Source organism: Dromaius novaehollandiae, chromosome Z (genome assembly GCF_036370855.1).
Source record: "Dromaius novaehollandiae isolate bDroNov1 chromosome Z, bDroNov1.hap1, whole genome shotgun sequence".
NCBI classification, from domain to species: Eukaryota; Metazoa; Chordata; class Aves; order Casuariiformes; family Dromaiidae; genus Dromaius; species Dromaius novaehollandiae.
In genome coordinates, this window is record NC_088132.1 from 16,477,687 (window position 1) to 16,498,620 (window position 20,934).

The following is a 20,934-nucleotide window of genomic DNA, read 5'->3' on the forward strand; positions in this document are numbered from 1 at the left end:
GGCAATCTTGCCCAGCTCTTACCTGGTTTCTGCTGCAGCAGCCAACAGTCCAGCAGTGTTGTTATTTGAAAGCAAACGCCAGCTTTGTTGTCACCCGCTGCTGTCACGAGAGGCATTGGGAAATAGCCTTCCCTGATAATATGGCAGTGCGAGGCACACGTTAGCCGGTGCTGTAATTGCAGCTGGAGAGGATCACATGAAGCTGGCATTTGCAATAGAATTGTTAGCTTTGGCTGATGCTCCCGGCATTGGCATGCAAACCAGTTTTCCAAACGAGAGAGGACGCCTGAGAGCTGGGAGCTGGAAGGGTTTTCCCAGGCATAACAGTGCCAATTCTGGGAACTAAAAGCACCATGGAGGCTGGTTATTTTTCCAAACGTTTGTACTAAGGCTGTGTGTGGACCTGCAGAGTGAGTGACTTTTTAATGCTAGAGTGTTCTGCACACTGTCCGTTATGAAAGAAGGTAACAAATTAGTGAGCCAGAAAATTCAGCCCGAGCTCCAAGCTGGTTATCTTCATGGGCAGACCCATGCAATGGAGACACAAAGCCAGCAGTATGCTGTCACTTCAAAGACCGAAGTAACCATTAATACACCCTGATAACTGCTCTCAGAGTAGCTAGACAGCTCCTGGAAAAGCAGGAGGGAGAAGCTGACTGTCAGGGTTCACGTGTTTGTTGAGGTTGCTCATTTGTTGATCATTGCAAACAGTGCACAGAAAAAGGCACAGCGTGTTTGGCATACGGGGCCACTTGCACACCCACAGTCTTGCAGCAGCGTGCTGGGCTCGTAAGGAGGTTGCAGCCGGGGGGCAAAGCCTGGACATGTTTGTGCTGTCAATCCCTCTGTAGATCTGGCATTTTCTTGCAGTGGGGACACTGCTGGCGAGGGCAAGGAGGCGGCACAGGGAGCTATGATCAGGCCGGTTCCTGACTCCTGCTCTTCACGACCAGCTCTTTCCAGAGGCAATGGGGAGTTCAACTTGGACCAGGCTGTATTTTCTTTTCCTGGTCAGAAAACAGCAGCGGGGCTCATCTTCCACACAGTGTTGTGCAGCAGCCCTTGAAGCCAAAAGCAGCTTTGCTTGTGTGGGGTAAGCGTAAAGAGAGGCGTGGAGAAGGGAAAGCTATTTCTTGGTGTCAGGAAGGGGGGGAAGGAGAGCAGGGAAGGAGAGACGAAAACCTTTCCTTTCTCTGCCCGCAGATGTTGAAGTTAATGGAGAAATCCAAAAACGGCAGGAAGAAAAATCTCACAACAGCTCTGGTAAAGATGAACATGGAAATATTAGTGATGCTGTTAATAAGGGATGACTGGGCTGGGCCTCCCCGGGAAGGTGGTGGATGAGCATGTTCTGCTGTGACATCACATCACGCCTCGCGCCACCTCACGGGCTTCTGTGAGGTCACAGCTGCACATCCCTTATTGCCCCGCAGGGCTGTGGACGCCCGCAGCCTGCTGCAGGGAGCTCGCCGTGGTCTCACGGCTCATTGCTCTCAGCAGGCCCGCTCCTTTCAGGGTGCTCTGTGGCTTTTTGCCCAATCGGGCAAAAAGCGTGTGTGTGGAAGGGAGGCCGGGAGCTGAGCACTTGTTTCCTCCCAGCAATGGCGAGGAGACGGGCTCCCCAGCGGCGATGGCGCCGCCCAGAGACGCCGGCAGCCTCTGCCGAGCGGGACTCCGAGGTGGTACTGGGGGCCCAGGTGACCGAGGTCGTCCTCAACGTCGCCAGTAAGGCGCCCACTAACAGCAGCCACCGCGCCAGGAACAACACTGGTAAGTGCCACACCGTGGAGCCCCTCAGGGCGAGCCCATCCCTCGGCCATCTCGGCTACGCTGCTGCTTCGCGTTACATGCAGAAAGGCTCCACGTTTGCGCCCACCCAGCCTGGCTCGCCCAGGCTTTACCACCCCGCAGAAACCGCAAAATCACAAAATCACAGTCGCAGAGAGGGGTTTAGAGCAATCACGTGACTATGATGCAATGACCTCTACTTTCCCTGTTGTTGTGGGGTGCTGTGGTACCCGTGGGACACGCTACCAAAACCTGACCGGCCGCGCTGCGGCAGCAGTGGCTGCAGGGGACGGCTCCTCGGCTCCCCGGTGTGGCCCTGCTCCAAGGCACGGCCACGGCACTGACCCTGCCTGTGGAGGCAGCACGAGGGGCTCAGTGCGTCCCTCCCACGGGGAGCTGAAACTCCTGGCAGTCCCGCAGGAGGGACCACAGGAGCGAGACCTCACTTGCCACTGGTTTCTTTGCCCAGGGATCATCTCCCGCATCACTTGTTACCTGGCGATGGCCATTATCTTCCTGCGGAGACTCATCAGCACCTGTGTCTCCGCCATGTGAGTACCTTCCCCGGCCCCCACCACAAAAACATAAAGGTCTCTGTGATCTCCAGTGGGAACAGGCCTGCTTTCAGAGCGAAAGGGACAGCAAGCACACCTCAACCCCTATGTTCTCTTTTCACTTGCTAGATCTGTTTGCTTCCCTCGATGATTTTCATGCCTCTTCTGAAGGCGCTCTTGGGGCACTTGCTTGCAGGAAGCTCTGCCCGGGGTGGAGAACGGTGCTGACAGAAACCATGTGCCTTTTGGAGTCTGCCCTGGCAGCTTTCTGGCAGCAGCAGACTTCCAAAACGGCTGCTTTTCCGCTTTGACGGCAACGTGCTCACTGTGAATGGGCTTGCCCAAAGCTTGCAACTGCGGTAACAACAGCATTGCCTCTTTTCTAGGCAAAAGATCTCCCTGAATAAGAAAGGGTTCTGGAAAGTCTTCTTTGGCATCCCTCTCACTCTTGGTGAGTATTTGTGAGCAAAGAGCTGCCAGCAGTGGCACGGACGTGCTGGATGCCAGGTGTCAGCGTGCGGGAGAGGCCCCGGAGTGCCACTGGGGCACCGTTCAGCTTCCCATTCCTGCGGTTCAGAGAGCTCCAGAGATGCTCTCTGTACAAGTGGGTCACACCCGGCCTAAGAACTGGTGGAGATGCACACAGCATTAGGAAGTGCAGCAAGCAGGACCTCATGCACCACAGAGGTCCCTCCTGTGGCCCAGCTTTCCTCTTTCCATGGTGTGCATAGAAACTGCCACAGCCCAAGTGCTCCCTGAATGTGTCCGAGTATCCAGGCAGGACTGCGCGTCTCCCAGCCATGCTCCTCCTGCCACTGCACCAAACCACTTGCGTACTCCGCAAGCCTCTGGCAGCAGGCAGTATGCGTTTCCAAATCAAGCTGAGGGAGAACAAAGTCTTGGCAGCTGTGAAGGTGAGGCTGGAGCAGGTCCTTCTGTCTTGCAGAGCTGAGCTGCACGTTGTGAGCCCCTGCCTAGCACAGGCCAGCCCCTGCCTTGCCTCTCCCACTGCTGCTCCAGTTGCCCCCTGCTCGGAGGCGTGCTGTTGGAAGCAGAGATGGTGACGGGCCACCGCGGTCAGACACGTGCATGGCTTTGGGAGTAGAGCCCAGCTGCACTGGGGCTTCTCCGTGGGGCAGCACAGGGCCCGGGAGGCAGAAGTACCTCTCCTAACGCCTGGGTGCTGCTTGTGGTGCTCCCGCGAGCAGGGAGGGGAAAGGGCAGGAGTTGTGGGGCATCAAGCACTCCTGCAGCTCACAGCTCTGCAGACCCTCAAGGCCTGCAGGAAGGGCCCCAGCTGGAGCCGCATCCTCTCTCCGCACCAGTTCCCTACATGCTCAGCAAACCTGTTGCCACCCAGCTCTGGGAGGGAGCAGCCTGACTCTGGGGAGCCTTGGAAACCCTAGTAACCTAGCTCTTTCCTGCTGCTGTGAATTACAGCTGGTGTCTACTGTGTGCTGTCGCTGCCAGCGTGGGCAAAAGGAGTGCCACAGGTCAGTGATGGTTGTTGCGGGATGGGAAACTCCTGCAAAGGAGAGGTGCTGGCCGTGGCTGCACAAATCCCCAAATCCCTCCCTGCAGAGGCAAGCTCGGCAAAGCTTCCCTTTGCCAGAGCGAAGCAGCAACTTCTGCCGGGCCTTCCTCGAGCAGCCTCTCTGGGAAGCCCCGGCAGTTGTGCTGGTGGCTATGCTGACGCAAGGCTCTTCCCTTTCAGGAGCTGCTGGGATGGCTGGTGCCAGACCTGGAGGCCAAACAGTGAGACACTGTCCGGATGGGCACTGATTTCATGCAGTAGTGTCAGCTGAGCATGTGCCAATTGCACTGCCCAGGGCTCCTGTCTTTTCCTTGTGGCTGCCTTTTGCTAAAGCTGCAGGGGGGCAGGGGAGCACTGCGAAACTGCGGAGAGCAAAAGGGGCCCAAGCCCAGGGAGCTCTTCTCTCCTCCGAGCGGGGAGGCTCCTCGCAGGGGCTGGGCAGCTCCGTGACAGATGCTTCTCGCTGACTGCAGGGACTGGATGAGCCTGCTGGCAGAACAAGCCCAAAAGATGCAACTGCTGAAGGAGGAGGTGTCCCGCCTGAGTGGGGAGATCGGCAGTATGAAGCAGGTGATGCCCCATTTTGTGAAAGAAGGCTTGGCTGAGCAGGACCCCTGGCAAGACACTTGTTGGGGTTGGTGGTGGTGGTTTCTTGCTTGCCTGAGCCCAACCGTCGTTTTCCAGGGGCTAGTGGGTTGAGCTTCCCTGTGGGAAAGCCCCTTCTCCTAGCCACGTTTCACTGGGTCCTTCTGGCAGCAGAGGACTCCTGACATGCTTGTCCTGGTGTGCTGGGACCTCGGGTAGCTCTGGCCCGGCCCCTGCAGCACTCCGGAGACACAGGGGCCCTGGCAGGACCAGCTGGTGCTGGCGGGGCCTGAGCCCATCAAACAGGCTGAGCTAGAGAGCAGGGAGGGTGGAGACCAAGGGGTGGGACCTGCCCCACATCCGCACTGTGGCCGTGCACAGGGATGTTCTTGCCCACTGCTCACGTTTCTCCTCAGAAAGCATGGGGTCTTTCAGCTCTTTGCACAAGGTTTGTCTTGCCTTGCCGACACAGGCGCTTCCCTTTCCCTTCTGTGCTCCGACTACAAGTCCTACTGAGCTGCCCACTGATGTGGTCGTTCTCTGTGTTTGGTTCTGTCCTTGACAGGAACTTCACCAGATGAGGGAGGCACTGCTTGAGGTGACTGCAGAAGGCCACGTGCAGCTGCCTGACTGGGCTCTGCAAACCACAGGTGTGGACACAGCAAGCCAAGTCTCCTTGTGCGGTGCTTGTGTACAGCACTTCCAAAGGCAGGCCGTGTGGCAGCCGCTGCTCGCCAAGGTGGAGGGAGATGAAAGGACATGGGGGGGTCCACGAGCAAGGCGGTGGCAGAGGGGCCCTCTCCAACTCATGCCCAGTCCTGCCTTGGAGCTCCTTGCTGGTGCCTCTGGCACTGCCCTGCAAACTTCCTGTGCTGACGGAGAGGCTGTCTTCCTTTCCACGGAGCTTTCCTCTTGACCAAAAGGCAATGGCTGCATTGTGCTTTGCTGTGCACACAGCAAGACCTCAGCTTTGGTCTGCTGTCATTCCCACGGGGCTTTGCTGTCTGCCAGCACCTGCAGCCCTCTCTCTCCCTGGGGCTGTGAGAGAGAAGCAGTGAGCAGGCCCAGGGAGCCCTCCTTTCCCTAGGCACCTGCAACACTGTGGTGCTGAGCGGGGCAGGGACAGACAGCCTTCAGACTGCAGCCAACGTTAGCAATGCCCTGTAAGCACCAGGGCCGTGGGCTCTCACAGTCAGCAGCTCCGTCTCCCTTTCAGGTGCTGCAGTCGATCTGCAGAGGACATCCAGCAGCTATGCGTGGGGAGAGAGTTGGCTCTGCAGGACCTTTTGGTTCCTGTGTACTCCCAACCCGCCAGATACCATTTTGCAGGTATTGCAGCAGCAATCCTCAGGGCGGGATTAGTTCCTTCCTGCACAGTTGGGGACAAAGCCCAGCGGATCTCCCCTCTGCCCAGCGCTGCTGCTCAAGCCCCCAGCGGTGATCAGGTTCCTGACACCTGGGGCTTGACTTGCTAGAAAGCAGCGGCTCCCTCAGGAGCACGACTCAGATGAGCTGAAGTCAGTGGCGGCACCCTGCCCATGATCCCTGGTCACAGCTGGGTGAAGAGTCTCTCCTTCGAGGCCGGCCCATTTGCCCACCTCCTCTCTGGCCGGCCCTTTTCCAAGGGGGTGGCAGGTGGCAGGGCCTGCAAAGGGCTGGTCAGAGAGAGAGGTTTCTGCAGGGCCCTGAGTCAGGGGTGCAGTAGCAGATGTTTCATACCCCGCAGGTCTTCCTTTCCTCAGTCATCCCGAGAGGCTCCTTGAGCAGGCGGCGAAGAAGGCCTCCCGCTTCTCTCCACTGCCTCCCACGTGCTGCTCATTTCTGAGCACAAACACAACACCTGGACAAGCCGATGCCTGTGTTTCCTGTTACACGAGTAGTGCTGGTGTCCCCGTCCCTCCCTCACCATTCACTGTGGTTGTTTTCTGCTTTCAGCCCGACGTGACTCCTGGAAAATGCTGGGCTTTCCAAGGGTCTCAGGGGCAGGTGGTCATTCGGCTGCCTGCACGGATCTGGCCAACTGCTGTCACCATGCAGCACGTCTCCAAAAGAGTTCCTCCACCTGGCAGCAGCACTAGCTCTCCCAAAGACATTGCTGTCTCTGTAAGTCTCTGTGGCGCCCGTGTGGCTGGCATGTGGCTGTGGGGAAAGGCCCTAGCAGGGCCTCGCTTCTCTTGCGCATCTGCTGAGATTTGTGTGCTGCTCTCTGCTGAGCACACACAGCAGTGCCCAAAGGGGCGATTTCAGGTGGTGTGGTGGTTTCCTGCCTCTTAGGACTTGTTCAGTGCTTTTGGGGCAAGCATCTGAAGGCAAAGCTCGGGGAGGAGAGTCAGCTGCGCCATAAGCTGTGCCAGGCTCCTGCTAGAGCTGCGGGAGAGGGTGGGCGGACAGCAGCTCCGGAAGCGCTGTGTGTGCTTCCCCTCGCTTGGGTCGCGCCTGACCTGCTCCCTTTGTGCTTTGTCTCTGAGGGCCTGGATGAGGACGGAGAAGACGCTCTGCTTGGCACCTTCACGTACGACCCTGAGAAGGAGGCCATTCAGGTCTTCCCCCTGAAGGTACAGTAAGTGCATGCAGGCAATGCCAGGGAGCAAGGCCGGTGTGCTGCCAAGCGCCTGGCAGAGCCAGCGTTCACAGTGGCTCCCTGGGCAGCACCAGTGATGGCAGAGGCTCCTATGCTGATTGTACTCGTTGATCCCTATAGGCCAATAATGCTGCTTTCCCACCTTTTCTTTGCAGAACCAGCTTCACAAAGCCTTTCAATATATAAAAATTAATATACAGAGCAACTGGGGAAACACAGAATACACGTGTCTTTACCGAGTACAGGTGCATGGACAGAGAGCAAGCCAGAAGTAATGCCGTTAGCCCGAAGACATCAGGAAACCTTTTTAGTAATTAAAAAGGAAAAAAAAGAAAAGAAAACAGAGGTGGCTGTTGTGTTTGGTGTAGTTTGATGTCATTTCCTAGATGCTGTCAAAACCAGCACCTTTCTTGCTTTCATACACTGAGCTGTTCCTCGGCCTTTCCACTTTCTCTCCACTGTACAGATCTTTTCCTAATAAAGCCAAAGCAGACAATGCTCCTAGGGCCTTCCTTTCTCCTGCATCCCTTGGTGCTTGACTAAGGCTCCCCCCAACTCCTCGCAGGAAGAAGCTGGAGCCTGGCAGAGTCTGGGGCTAATGATCCTCAAAGCACCCACCCCTTCCTTGCTGGCTGCACCGTGACCCTGCTTGTGACCTGCAGAAACCATGGCAGGGGAAGGACACTGACGCTGCCAGGTCAGGCACTCCAAGGCACTTTCAAGCTATGCAGGACTGATTTAACGTGACAGTCCCTCTTTCTCCTTGGAGAGCAGAGGTAATGGGAGATGTCTGCCACTATCTCCCGCTGCTTTTCTACAGCTCTTCGAAGATGACTCTGATGATGACGCTTCACATCCAACAAGGGAAGAGGAAGAAGGGACCCATGAATTGTAAGACGTTGACTATGCTTCTCCACACCTTTGTGTCTTCCTCATTTCAAGGTACTAACACAATGCAGATATAAAACACTACCAGTTGAGATGGATTTGTGTGAAACTCTGCTTGTGTTAACTGCTTAGAAAGCAAGGTATCAAGCAAATGGCATAGATCTCTTTTTCAAAAAAGAAAAAAGAAAAAGACCCCCAAATAAGACCTACAGCAAGAGGAAATCTCACCTCTGGTGAAACAGCCTTGGAAATCCTCCTAAATGAGCTAAGCATCTGGCACAGAGCCAATGCTAAGACCTGAATTCCCCGAGAAAGCTCACAGCATTGGGAAGACTGGTGGCTACCCAGAAAACTGTCACGTCAGTATTTCTGCTTGAAACTAAAACTGGAGAAACAAGAAAAGGTTAAAAAGAAAGCCAAGAGACTGGATTCAACAGAAGCAACAAGGGGAAGGTAGTTCCTTGCTGAAACCGGGCAAAGAACACGGAAATATCAAGTGTGCCAAGTGCTGTCTCTGCCTTTCCATGAATCTTACATGACAACAAACTAATTGGAAGGGTCTTTCAGAAAACGCTGCATAACATTTCCCTGCTCTTCAGCCTGATCGCTGTAAGCACATTATGTAATTCCGCTACTGTGTTTCTCTCAGAAAAGACGACTTTCTTTTTTCTGAGCAAGTAGGGAAGTGAACATACTGGGCAGAGTGGGCCAACTCAAGGTTGAAAGAAATCGCTTGGAAAGAACCTGGCCTCTTCTGCCTCTTCTCCTAAAGCGGAGCCGGTATCCTCACAGCTTTTCTATTGGACATCAAACCAGTCCCCTAGAAGTGCTGAGCCAATGAGTTGACAAGGCCAAGAGATATGACATCATTCAGTGACCGGGGTGGGCTGGGAAATCAACTGCCAGAGAAGTCTAGCTCTCATGAGGCCCTGCACACTTTCCTTCCATGACAGAGACCAAGCAAGTGAGATGAAGCCACCGACTTTAAAATCCTGACAGTGACCAGCAAATCAGCACTGGTGAGCTCTCAGCACCTTGAAAACTGTAGGAGCAGACAGCAAGGGATTGGACGAGATAGAGTTAAGGAGCCAAAAGCCTTGGGAGGAATAAATAGCAGTATGTAGATAAGGTAGTAGCCGCACGGAATGAGGAGGAGTGGTGATGGGAACATGACCTTCAGGAAAGTACCATAGATCACTGTGGAAAGTACCGACCCGGGCTACAGCATATATAAAGGGCTTGCTTGCTTGAATAAAGTGGATTCTGATCCAGCACATCGGGGTCCGTGCATCAATCCACCACAGAAAACCACTCTCCGGTGATTCTTGGCACTGACTTCAAAAGCAGCAGAACTTTGACTGAAGCATATGAATCTCAGGGCTAGCTGCTGCACTGGACAGACGTCTACAGGCTGGACATCCTCCTCCATCAGAGGGACTGACACACCAGCCAGAAGGGCATTTCCCCTCTCACATTTCTCAGGTATCTGCCACTGCATGTTGACACGATTCTTCCACGCAGGGACACCCATCTGCACCACAGCTAAGGATGCAGCTGAGCTTCTGCAGAGAGTTAACTGAAAATCACCTCGGACTTCTTCAGCGAAAGAGAGCTGAGCATGAGGTCACGAGGCCAGGGCAGTTTCCATCCAAAATGGTCAAAAACATTCGAATGCAGATGACAGCATCCCTTTATGTGAAATGTTTCCCACGTTACAAAGGCTGTTGTAGGGATCTGGGGTGAGAAAAAGCATTCAGTATACGGTTGTGTCTGGGGACAGTGATGTCCAAGAGAAGAGATGTGCGTGCGCGGGAGGCTTCGCTGCTGCCTCACAAGCAAGGAGCTGGAGAGAAATGCCTCCTGTGAAAACACTGCTTTGAAACACCTACAGAGACACCACAGACAGATGAGCAGGGCATGGCTAGGGGCCACCCTTGAGCTACGTGGCCGGGCAGGTTTTCCAGCTTGCTCCAGGGCGGTGGGCAGCCACTCAGAAAGCAGGATTTGAGCCGGCTTGCCGCAGGACCAGCTGAGAGCTTATTCCACACTGGCAATGACCACTAAGGCACTCTCCAGGCTCACATAGAAGGGACCCTGTAAGCCGATTGCAAAGCACTCTTCCCTACTGTGATTAGAAGGTCAAAAAGGGAAATCTGGAGACTTAGTATTTTTCTGCTGAATCAGCTGTGGTGGGATAATACAGCCGTGGACCTGTTGTTCTGAGGCAGAAAATGCTGCTTAGGGATGCAAACTCTCTTGCTAAAGAGACCCTGGTCTGCTGAGTGACTCTGTTTCAGTGGTAAGGTGCAAGAACATTTTCTTTCTGCAAAATAGAGAGCTTGGAGGTAAATGACTCTAAAACAATGAGTCGTGTGCAAGTAAACGGAAGGAATAATTGTGGAAGTGACTGGATTTTCACATTCCATCTCTTGCTCTATTATTATTCACTGGGCTAAGAGATAGGAATGTCATGTCCTTGGACAAAGAAGTGTCCCTCTGGCTGCACCGGCCTTTTCTGTCACGCTTCCAGCCACCTGAGAGCACTTTTTGCTGAAGCTGGGCTCCACATTTGAAGGCCTTGAAGTCCTCCACGCCATCCCAGTCACACCAATGCTGTGGAGCACTCATGGCATCTTTTGCTGTGGTACGTTGTCCTCCCCCATTCCAGCACTCCTTGGGGCATCCCCAGCAAGGCCTGCCAGAGCTTAGCTGTTCCCAGGTCCCTGGCTCCAAGCACGTCCTGGCACCCCCTCCCACCCCACACACCAGTCACCCAGTCCCTCCTGACTCATGAGGATCATCAGGCATGAGGGGCCCGAGGTGGGGGTTGCTCTCCCTGCTCACCCGAGCAAAGACAGAAGACCCCATCCCCAGGAAACTACACTGCCAAGGCTTTGGTGTCCGGCAATTTGGAGCTACCCAACACAGTGGCAAAGGCACCCCAACAAAGGCTACTCCACACTCTTCCACCTTGACTTACTCAGAAACTAGGCACCCAGTGAGAAGACAAATGCTCCTCCTGCACTGAGAGACAAAGACTCCGTGAAAGTTTTGCAGGGTCAAGGGAAGTCTCTTGGGTCGGTGTCGCAAGGGAAGCCACCACCTGGCACAACTCCTGTGTCCTTTTCCCATCAAATCTCTGTCCCACAAAAGGCCATGACATACAGGCCTACCTGAAGTTGTGGGGAAAAGCAGGACATTACCTAGATGGGAGGTATAAATTTCTGAGGCCAGAAAATTCAGCCAGAGCCCAAAGGTAGCTATCTCCATGGGCAGACGCATGCAGTGGAGACACAAAGCCAGCAGTATGCTGTCGCTTTAAAGACTGAAGGTGTATTAATGGTAATACACCTTGATAACTGCTCTCAGAGTACCTAGACAGCTCCTGGAAAAGAGGAGGGAGAAGCTGACTGTCAAGGTTCACATCTTTGCTGAAGTCGCTCATTTGTTCATCACTGCAAACAGTGCACAGAAAAAGGCACAATGCGTTTGGCATGCGGGCCACTTCCACACCCACCGTGCATTCTGTACCCCAGAACTGCTTGTCACAGGAGTCATAATTCAGGTTGCAACGTGCACTCTCCAAATGGCAATACTACCATATTTCCTCATTTATTACCCCCCCAAAAAGAAAAAGAAACCCCAAATCCTGTAAGATTTGGCTCTGCAAATGGCTGGTATCTGCCCCTGGGAGAAAAGGCAGCCGGCATGCTGAAACGTCTCTTCGGCTCCATGCAAAGCTACTCTTTGCTCTGAGAGGCTGCACGCACCAGCTCAGCACCTAGCCTAAATACTCTTTTGGTCACTGCTTTCAAGGAACGGCTGCCAAGGCAAGCAAGCTGAAGTGGGATATTTTCTGCCTTTTGAAGGGCTGACTCCATGAGCTACATTCTACTCTTTTTCTGTAACTCCGTGTGTAATGGCACCCGTGTCCAAAACAACAGGGTGCCTAAGGGCTGCAAAACGCCAAGACTGGTTTAAAGAGAGTTGTTTCTTTGAAAGGCCTACTTACGTGACTGGCCAGGATTGAAAGACAAGTTCGTAAGAGCCTGACGCATGTAAGAAAAAAGAGCTTTCTGTCATGCTTATAATAAAATTGTGACTATATATGATGCTCTAATGTCACTTAACGGCATACAAGCTCAAAGACTAGCATGATATCTCCACTTTATTTCCTTGGGTTATCCCCCTCCCAACCCCGCCCCCCCCCCCCCCGAAAGACAGTCTTCACCCACCCTGATATAAGTGGGGTGTAATTTCTGGACTGAATGGAGTGGCATTAGAGATTGGAGCAGACCTAGGAACCCACCAGGTGACCTCTAAGGGGTCTGTGAAATGCCTCTCATTTCTGGTGGCTCTGCCTGCACTGCAGAGGTTAGTATTTCCTTGCAGGAAGCTCCTGCCTGTCCTGCCCAATTCGTGGAGTGCGGACAGAAAACCCTGGGCTCTAGGACACTGTGGGATGTCCTGCTTCTGCTACGGACAGCATGCAGGGCCGCTTCCACACCCACAGTCTTGCAGCAGTGTGCCAGGCTCGTAAGGAGGTTGCAGCCGGGGGGAAAAGCCTGGACATGTTTGTGCTGTCAATCACCCCGTAGATCTAGCATTGTCTTGCAGTGGGGACACTGCTGGTGAGGGCAAGGAGGCAGCACAGGGAGCTATGATCAGGTCGGTTCCTGACTCCTGCATGCTGGACATGGACTTCTCAACAGCCTGCTGATGGCAGGGTGTTGTTTTCTTTTCTGTACTGTGGCATTTTTCAGTGGCTCGGCTATCGCTCTGCTTTGGTCCTAGCCAGCACAAAGATAAAGAAGTAGTGTCAACTCTCGTGATCCACACAGCCTCCTCCTCTGATCAGGGACCAAGTGGACTTGAGAGGCACTGACAGGAACATCTAAAAGTCGTGTCAGAAGTGCCACAGTGCAGCATGTTGCTATTGCATTGTGTTCCTGGTCTAAAGGTGGTGCCAGCAGGTCTCTCTGCAGCACCCTTGTGGCATTTCAGACCAGCCGAGCCACTCACTGCCTAAGCCAACGGAAGGAGGATAAAACACACACAGCCTGGTGGCTGCACTCAGCCCGGAGAAGCAGCTAATTTCTGTGCAATGGAGAGGCACTGCAGTGTCCAAGGAGAGAAACACCTGGCCATCGTGCATGAAATGTCATTCACACCTTGACTCTCTTCCAGTGCTCTCATCTCTGAGTCTGATAGCCAGAGAGGGAGTGCTTTGGGAGTGACATGGGAAAATGTGAAAATGTGCACTGTAGCTGAAGTTCAGGAGGTGAGCCACGCTCGGAAAGGACCAGCTCTTTCCAGGGGCAATGGGGAGTTCTGTCCCACTATCTTCAACTTGGACCAGGCTGTATTTTCTTTTCCTGGTCAGAAAACAGCAGCGGGGCTCATCTTCCACACAGTGTTGTGCAGCAGCCCTTGAAGCCAAAAGCAGCTTTGCTTGTGTGGGGTAAGCGTAAAGAGAGGCGTGGAGAAGGGAAAGCTATTTCTTGGTGTCAGGAAGGGGGGGAAGGAGAGCAGGGAAGGAGAGACGAAAACCTTTCCTTTCTCTGCCCGCAGATGTTGAAGTTAATGGAGAAATCCAAAAACGGCAGGAAGAAAAATCTCACAACAGCTCTGGTAAAGATGAACATGGAAATATTAGTGATGCTGTTAATAAGGGATGACTGGGCTGGGCCTCCCCGGGAAGGTGGTGGATGAGCATGTTCTGCTGTGACATCACATCACGCCTCGCGCCACCTCACGGGCTTCTGTGAGGTCACAGCTGCACATCCCTTATTGCCCCGCAGGGCTGTGGACGCCCGCAGCCTGCTGCAGGGAGCTCGCCGTGGTCTCACGGCTCATTGCTCTCAGCAGGCCCGCTCCTTTCGGGGTGCTCTGTGGCTTTTTGCCCAATCGGGCAAAAAGCGTGTGTGTGGAAGGGAGGCCGGGAGCTGAGCACTTGTTTCCTCCCAGCAATGGCGAGGAGACGGGCTCCCCAGCGGCGATGGCGCCGCCCAGAGACGCCGGCAGCCTCTGCTGAGCGGGACTCCCAGGTGGTGCTGGAGGCCCAGGTGGCCGGGGCCGGCCTCAACATGGCCAGCGGGGCATCCATGAGCAGCAGCCACCGCGCCAGGGACAACGCTGGTAAGTGCCGCACCGCGGAGCCCCTCAGGGCGAGCCCATCCCTCGGCCTTCTCGGCTACGCTGCTGCTTCGCGTTACATGCAGAGAGGCTCCACTTTTGCACCCACCCAGCCTGGCTCGCCCAGGCCTTACCACCCCGCAGAAAACGCAAAATCACAAAATCACAGTCGCAGAGAGGGGTTTAGAGCAATCACGTGACTATGATGCAATGACCTCTACTTTCCCTGTTGTTGTGGGGTGCTGTGGTACCCGTGGGACACGCTACCAAAACCTGACCGGCCGCGCTGCGGCAGCAGTGGCTGCAGGGGACGGCTCCTCGGCTCCCCGGTGTGGCCCTGCTCCAAGGCACGGCCACGGCACTGACCCTGCCTGTGGAGGCAGCACGAGGGGCTCAGTGCGTCCCTCCCACGGGGAGCTGAAACTCCTGGCAGTCCCGCAGGAGGGACCACAGGAGCGAGACCTCACTTGCCACTGGTTTCTTTGCCCAGGGATCATCTCCCGCATCACTTGTTACCTGGCGATGGCCATTATCTTCCTGCGGAGACTCATCAGCACCTGTGTCTCCGCCATGTGAGTACCTTCCCCGGCCCCCACCACAAAAACATAAAGGTCTCTGTGATCTCCAGTGGGAACAGGCCTGCTTTCAGAGCGAAAGGGACAGCAAGCACACCTCAACCCCTATGTTCTCTTTTCACTTGCTAGATCTGTTTGCTTCCCTCGATGATTTTCATGCCTCTTCTGAAGGCGCTCTTGGGGCACTTGCTTGCAGGAAGCTCTGCCCGGGGTGGAGAACGGTGCTGACAGAAACCATGTGCCTTTTGGAGTCTGCCCTGGCAGCTTTCTGGCAGCAGCAGACTTCCAAAACGGCTGCTTTTCCGCTTTGACGGCAACGTGCTCACTGTGAATGGGCTTGCCCAAAGCTTGCAACTGCGGTAACAACAGCATTGCCTCTTTTCTAGGCAAAAGATGCCCCAGAAGAAAAAAAGGCTCTGGAAAGTCCTCTTCTGCATCTCTGCCACTCTTGGTGAGCACAGCTGCCAGCAGTAGCACAGCTCTGCTGGATGCCAGCACTGGGGGGTACCAACTACCTCCGGGGCACCAAGCACGCCTGGGAGCATGGCTCGACACACCCGGAGGCCTGGGGGAAGGCCACCAGGCATCTCTGCAGCACTTGTGCACATCCTCCGCTGAGCTGGGGCCACCCAGCTCTGGCGGGAGACAGCATGGACTCCATGTAGCATGACTACAGCAACACCTAGAAATCCTAGGAAACTAACGGCCTCCTGCTGATGTGCATTACAGCTGCTGTCTACTGCTGGGGCTGGCTGTCAGTGGGGACATTACGGGCCGGGGAAGCACCACAGGTCAGTGACTGCTGTTGTGGGACAGGACGCTCCTGCAAAGGAGCCTTTTGCTGATGGTGGTGGCAGAAACCACGGAATCCTCCGCTTCCATCCAAAGGCATCCCAAGCAGCAACTTCTGTTGGGTCTCCCTCTGGGAAAGGGGGAAACCTCCTCTGGGAAGCCCGGGCAGCTCTGCGAGGGCATGCTCATGGAGAGCCTTTCCCTTTCAGGAGCTGCCAGAGCAGTCTGCAGTGGAGACGAACCCCTTGCAGTAAGAGACATTTCCTGACCTGCAGCTGATTGCGCACAGTAGCGTGGGCCACCCCATGCTAGCTGCACTTGCTTGCGTCATGTCCAAGGCTCCCTGGCGTGCCAGGGTGGGGGGAAGGGAAGCATTCCCAACACAGGGAATGGAAAGGGCGCACAAGGCACACGCCTCTTGTCCTGTGTGAGTGCGGAGGCTCCCAGCAGGGGCTGGGCAGTCCCTCACAAGACCTGCTGTCCCGCTCTCTGCAGGAACTCGCTTGCTTTGTTGAGGCAGCAAGTCCACAAGACGCAGCTTCTGTGGGAGCAGGTGGCTCGCCTGAGTGCCGAGATCAGCAGTGTGAAGAAGGTGATCCTGCGTTTGGTGAAAGAGGCCTTGGAGCAGCACCCCCCAGCATCCAATGGGGGCGTCTCTTCTGTCTCTTCTGGGCTGCCTCCTCCTCCTCGGCTCTTCTCAGACATGGAGGAGGGGGCCGTTTCTCTCGGGCGTGTGTCTCTGAGTTCAGCACTTGGTCAGCATGTGGCGGGAGGGATCATTCCTGGGAAATGGCTGCTGCTAGGCAGCGGCCCAGGCAGCTGGGCTCTCCTGAGTCCCCAAGTCCCCTCCCAGCTCCTCTGCAGATGCTGCCCACAGCCGCAGCCAGAGGAGCGCCCTGCTGCCTGTAGACCGGCAGGCAGCAGCTGCCAGCAGCATGCTGCAGGGGACAGACACTGTTCATTCATGTCTTTCCTAGGAAGTTCAGCAGCTGAGAGAGGCAATGCCCGAGACCGCTCTGCAGGACTATGCCCACATGTCCGACAGGGCCCTCAGAAGCTCAGGTATGAACCCAGCAGGGCAAGGCTCAGCGCACGCAGCTTGCGCAGAGCACTCGCAAAGGCAGGCTGCGCTCCAGACTCTGCTCACCCAAGCGCCGGAAGCTCCAGGGGCATCGTGGGCTCCAAGAGCAAGACTGCCAGAGGGGCTCTCTCAGACCCACCCCAGTCCTGCCCTCGAGCCTCTTGCCGGTGCCTCCGGCGCTGCCCCTACAGACGTTTCTGTGCTGACGGAGAGGCGCTCTTCCTCTCCACTGAGCTCTCCTCTGGACCAGAAATGAGTGTCCCTTGCTGTCGACACAGCAAGACCTCAGCTTCAGCCTGCTGTCATTCACACGGGGTCGTTCAAGCAGTCCCCTGGCACAGGGTGGGTCACAGCACCCCCTTCCCTCAACAGCCGGGCACCTCCGACATGGCAGCGTGCAGTGTGGGAGTCACAGGCGCTGGGGCTGGCGGGCAGCGTTAGAAACACCCCAAGCATCAGCTTCTCTAGTCTGCGGCCTCTGGCGGTCAGCTCGTGTCTTCCTTACAGGTGCCACCATCGACATCCGGAGAACGTCCAAGAGCTACGAGGGGCCAGAGCATGGGCTCTGCAGGGCTCTGTGGTTGCTCTGCTCTGCTGCAAACCCTCCACAAACAATTCTGCAGGTACCACAGCACCAGCCATCCACTTGGACCTCACGCCTTCCTGTGAAGCCAGCAGCAAGCCCCAGCGGCTCTCCCTTCACTCCAGAGCTGCCGCTCAGCCCCACACCACTGACACCTGACGAGTAACACTGGGCTTGGCTTCCCAGAAGGCTAGGGCTTCCCTTCAGGAGGGGACCTGAACTGAACTGCTACCTGCTGCCCACAACACCTGGTCACAGCTGGGTGCAGCTGTTTCTCTGTGGTGACCCAGTTTCCCTCCCTCCTCCCTGATTCTCCCTTCTCAGATGGCTTGGCAGGGGGACCTGCACAGAGCCCCTGCGCACAGAGAGACTTTTTTTGCTCCAGCACCCGGGCTCAGATGTGGGGGCTCAGATGTGTCCTAATGCAGACTTTCCTCTTCTCAGGAGCACTGAGAGGCCCCTTCATGGGGCAGCAATGACAGGCGTGCACTTCTGTCTGTTCCCTCACATGCTGTTCATTTATGAGCGAAGGGGCAGCAACGACAGGCGTGCACTTCTGTCTGTTCCCTCACATGCTGTTCGTTTATGAGCAGAAGAACAACCTGTAGACAAACCGGTGCCTGTCTTCCAGTTACGCGAGTAGTGGTGGTGTCCCCGTCCCTCCCTCACCAGCCACTCTGGTTCTTTTCTGCTTTCAGCCAGACGTGACTCCCGGACAGTGCTGGCCTTTCCAAGGGTCTCGGGGGCAGGTGGTCATTCGGATGCCTGCACCCATCCAGCCAACCGCTGTCACCGTGCAGCACATCTACAAAGCAGTCTCTCCGTCCGGGACCGTCAGCAGCGCCCCCCGACATTTCACTGTCTCGGTAAGTCTCTGCTGCGCTGGGAGGTGGCCCTGGGGAGAAGCCAGAACAGGCGCTCCCTTGTCTTTGTGCCTGCTCGGAGGTTTGGGCCTTGCTCTCTCGGGAGCACTGCCCCAGGAGGACATGTCAAGGCACGTGGGGGTTTTCTCCTTCTCAAGAGCTGCTCAGTGCTTTCTGGCCACGCATCTCAGGGCAGTCGATCCACCCTCCAGGAGGAGGCCCTGCTTCACCGTAACCTGCGCTTGACTACTGCTCAAGCCATGGCAGAGGGTGGGTGGGTAACAGGTCCTGATCCAGCGGGTGCCTCTCCCCATCCTCGGGGGCAGCCTGACCCTTGTGCTTTGTCTCGGAGGGAGTGGACGAGGAGGCGGAAGAAGAAACTCTCCTTGGGACATTCATGTACGACGTGGAAAAAGAGGCCATGCAGACCTTCCCTCTCAAGGTACAGGCAGTGCGTGTGGGCAAAGGCCAGGCAGGAACGCGCATTTGCCCTAGTGCCGGGGCAGAAAGAGCGTTCGCAGTCCCTGCCTGGGGGGCCAGAGGGGCCTGCCCTTAGCAGGGCCACGGCTGGCAGAGGGACGTCCCTGCCTTCTGCTCTTGCTCTTTGCACCCCACTAACCATCTTTCTTCTTCCCATGATTTCTTTACAGCAGGAGCTTTCCAGAGCCTTTCAATACATAAAACTTTTTGTGCGGAGCAACTGGGGAAACACGGAGTTCACCTGCATTTACCGCGTGCAGGTTCACGGGAAGGTGGCGAGCCAGACCTCCTCTCCGCAACCCGAAGACATGAGGAGACCTCTTCTTAATAAGAAATAAAAAGAGGAAAACAAGCAAAGGCAGGCCCAGGGACATGGCAGGGTGCACTGTAACCGGAGGCCTGGGGTAACGGCAGTGCCGAGGGAGCACCCGACCCGGGGGTAGCGGCAGGACCGGGGCTACTGTCACGGACCCAGGGCAACAGCAGGGTGGGAAAATGGCACGCGAGGTAACGCCATGCTCCAGGGTAACAGCACGGCCCTTATTTGACACAGCAGCCCGGGAGAGCAGCACGTCAGTGGATAGCTCTAGAGCCGGGATAACGGCAAGGCCTGGGGTGATGGCAGCCCCTGTTAATGGCAGTCCCGGAGCAGAGGCAGCCCGGGAAGCCGCTGGCTGCGGGTAACAGCAGGGCTGCAGCAGCGGCAGGAGCAGGTAAGGGCATGCTCGGGGTCCCGGAAGGCCTAGGCACCCCAGCCCGCACAGAAGGACCCTTTCAGTCCCTGCCTGCAGAGAGGGACCATGTCATCAGTGCCAGCTGCTGCTTTAGCCAGTGCAAAGAAGCTGGACTGCTGTGGCTGGCACTCGACAGAGCTTCTGCTTGAGGGGAGCCCTGTGCCGTGCTCGGATAGCCTTCACGCTTCATCCGCATCATGCTCCTGGCCCCGTCATCCTGCTCCCCCTTCTCCCCTCCACCCCTCTCAGAAAGCACCAAACCATGCTGGGCAAGCAAATGCCCCGCCTCTCCCAGCAAGCCTAGCCCGGCTCCTCCAGCTTGGCAAAAGACAGCCAGAAGAGGCGCCAGACTTGGGGAGCAAAGGGGCAGGCTTGTGCACAGCGCGGCACAGAGCACCTCTACAAGGAGACCTCGATACGGCAAAGCAGCCTGGGTTGAAACACCTCCCCCTTGTTTCTGTGCTTCCCCCAGCGCCAGGCTCTCAGCAGGGCCTTGGGGCTCCTCAGCTGCATGCGGTGCAGAAGGCACGGGAACCTCTTGGGTCGGTGTCGCAAGGGAAGCCACCACCTGGCACAACTCCTGTGTCCTTTTCCCATCAAATCTCTGTCCCACAAAAGGCCATGACATACAGGCCTACCTGAAGTTGTGGGGAAAAGCAGGACATTACCTAGATGGGAGGTATAAATTTCTGAGGCCAGAAAATTCAGCCAGAGCCCAAAGGTAGCTATCTCCATGGGCAGAAGCATACAGTGGAGACACAAAGCCAGCAGTATGCTGTCACTTCAAAGACCGAAGTAACCATTAATACACCCTGATAACTGCTCTCAGAGTATCTAGACAGCTCCTGGAAAAGCAGGAGGGAGAAGCTGACTGTTAAGGGTCACGTGTTTGTTGAGGTCGCTCATTTGTTGATCATTGCAAACAGTGCACAGAAAAAGGCACAGTGTGTTTGGCATATGGGGCCGCTTCCACACCCACAGTCTTGCGGCAATGTGCCGGGCTCGTAAGGAGGCTGCAGCTGGGGGGAAAAGCCTGGACATGTTTGTGCTGTCAATCACCCCGTAGATCTGGCATTGTCTTGCACTGGGGACACTGCTGGTGAGGGCAAGGAGGCGGCACAGGGAGCTATGATCAGGCCGGTTCCTGACTCCTGCATGCTGGACATGGACTTCTCAACAGCTCAATGTTGAAGTTAATGGAGAAATCCAAAAACGGCAGGAAGAAAAATCTCACAACAGCTCTGGTAAAGATGAACATGGAAATATTAGTGATGCTGTTAATAAGGGATGACTGGGCTGGGCCTCCCCGGGAAGGTGGTGGATGAGCATGTTCTGCTGTGACATCACATCACGCCTCGCGCCACCTCACGGGCTTCTGTGAGGTCACAGCTGCACATCCCTTATTGCCCCGCAGGGCTGTGGACGCCCGCAGCCTGCTGCAGGGAGCTCGCCGTGGTCTCACGGCTCATTGCTCTCAGCAGGCCCGCTCCTTTCGGGGTGCTCTGTGGCTTTTTGCCCAATCGGGCAAAAAGCGTGTGTGTGGAAGGGAGGCCGGGAGCTGAGCACTTGTTTCCTCCCAGCAATGGCGAGGAGACGGGCTCCCCAGCGGCGATGGCACCACCCAGAGACGCCGGCAGCCTCTGCTGAGCGGGACTCCCAGGTGGTGCTGGAGGCCCAGGTGGCCGGGGCCGGCCTCAACATGGCCAGCGGGGCATCCATGAGCAGCAGCCACCGCGCCAGGGACAACGCTGGTAAGTGCCG

At 56.0% G+C, this 20,934-nt stretch overlaps 2 protein-coding genes across 5 annotated transcripts; both read left to right on the forward strand.

Moving 5' to 3' along the window:
* Window positions 1-971: 971 nt before the first annotated feature.
* Window positions 972-12,037, forward strand: LOC135324807 (SUN domain-containing protein 3-like). Its single transcript, XM_064501743.1, has 13 exons — window positions 972-1,093; window positions 1,204-1,263; window positions 1,600-1,770; window positions 2,258-2,339; window positions 2,729-2,793; window positions 3,783-3,835; window positions 4,057-4,097; window positions 4,350-4,446; window positions 5,027-5,111; window positions 5,678-5,790; window positions 6,397-6,564; window positions 6,930-7,016; window positions 7,198-12,037. Exons 3-13 carry the CDS (start codon window positions 1,602-1,604, stop codon window positions 7,315-7,317), a joined length of 1,080 nt encoding a protein of 359 aa, XP_064357813.1. The 5' UTR covers window positions 972-1,093; window positions 1,204-1,263; window positions 1,600-1,601; the 3' UTR covers window positions 7,318-12,037.
* A 1,081-nt stretch (window positions 12,038-13,118) lies between these two features.
* Window positions 13,119-18,808, forward strand: LOC135324933 (sperm-associated antigen 4 protein-like). Of its 4 annotated transcripts, XM_064502039.1 has the most exons (13): window positions 13,119-13,391; window positions 13,502-13,561; window positions 13,898-14,068; window positions 14,556-14,637; window positions 15,027-15,091; window positions 15,370-15,431; window positions 15,642-15,682; window positions 15,928-16,024; window positions 16,410-16,494; window positions 17,021-17,136; window positions 17,795-17,962; window positions 18,312-18,401; window positions 18,610-18,808. In XM_064502039.1, the coding sequence occupies exons 3-13, from the start codon at window positions 13,900-13,902 to the stop codon at window positions 18,775-18,777; spliced, it is 1,143 nt and encodes a 380-aa protein (XP_064358109.1). In that variant the 5' UTR covers window positions 13,119-13,391; window positions 13,502-13,561; window positions 13,898-13,899; the 3' UTR covers window positions 18,778-18,808. The 4 variants fall into 4 exon arrangements, with proteins under 4 accessions (XP_064358109.1, XP_064358106.1, XP_064358108.1 ...); XM_064502036.1 differs by lacking the exons at window positions 13,119-13,391; window positions 13,502-13,561; window positions 13,898-14,068 and having other exon boundaries at window positions 14,103-14,637; window positions 18,613-18,808; XM_064502038.1 differs by lacking the exons at window positions 13,119-13,391; window positions 13,502-13,561; window positions 13,898-14,068; window positions 15,370-15,431 and having other exon boundaries at window positions 14,104-14,637; window positions 18,613-18,808.
* The last annotated feature ends 2,126 nt before the right edge of the window (window positions 18,809-20,934 follow it).

Excerpts from the sequence above, each read along its gene's own strand:
- LOC135324807 (XM_064501743.1), top strand. The coding sequence starts at position 1,602 with ATGGCGAGGAGACGGGCTCCCCAGCGGCGATGGCGCCGCCCAGAGACG. Across the intron at positions 4,447-5,026 it reads AGATCGGCAGTATGAAGCAG|GAACTTCACCAGATGAGGGA; the intron begins GTGATGCCCCAT and ends TGTCCTTGACAG. Across the intron at positions 5,112-5,677 it reads CTGGGCTCTGCAAACCACAG|GTGCTGCAGTCGATCTGCAG; the intron begins GTGTGGACACAG and ends TCTCCCTTTCAG.
- LOC135324933 (XM_064502036.1), top strand. The coding sequence starts at position 14,276 with ATGACCTCTACTTTCCCTGTTGTTGTGGGGTGCTGTGGTACCCGTGGG. Across the intron at positions 16,495-17,020 it reads CAGGGCCCTCAGAAGCTCAG|GTGCCACCATCGACATCCGG; the intron begins GTATGAACCCAG and ends TCTTCCTTACAG. Across the intron at positions 18,402-18,612 it reads TGCAGACCTTCCCTCTCAAG|GAGCTTTCCAGAGCCTTTCA; the intron begins GTACAGGCAGTG and ends TCTTTACAGCAG.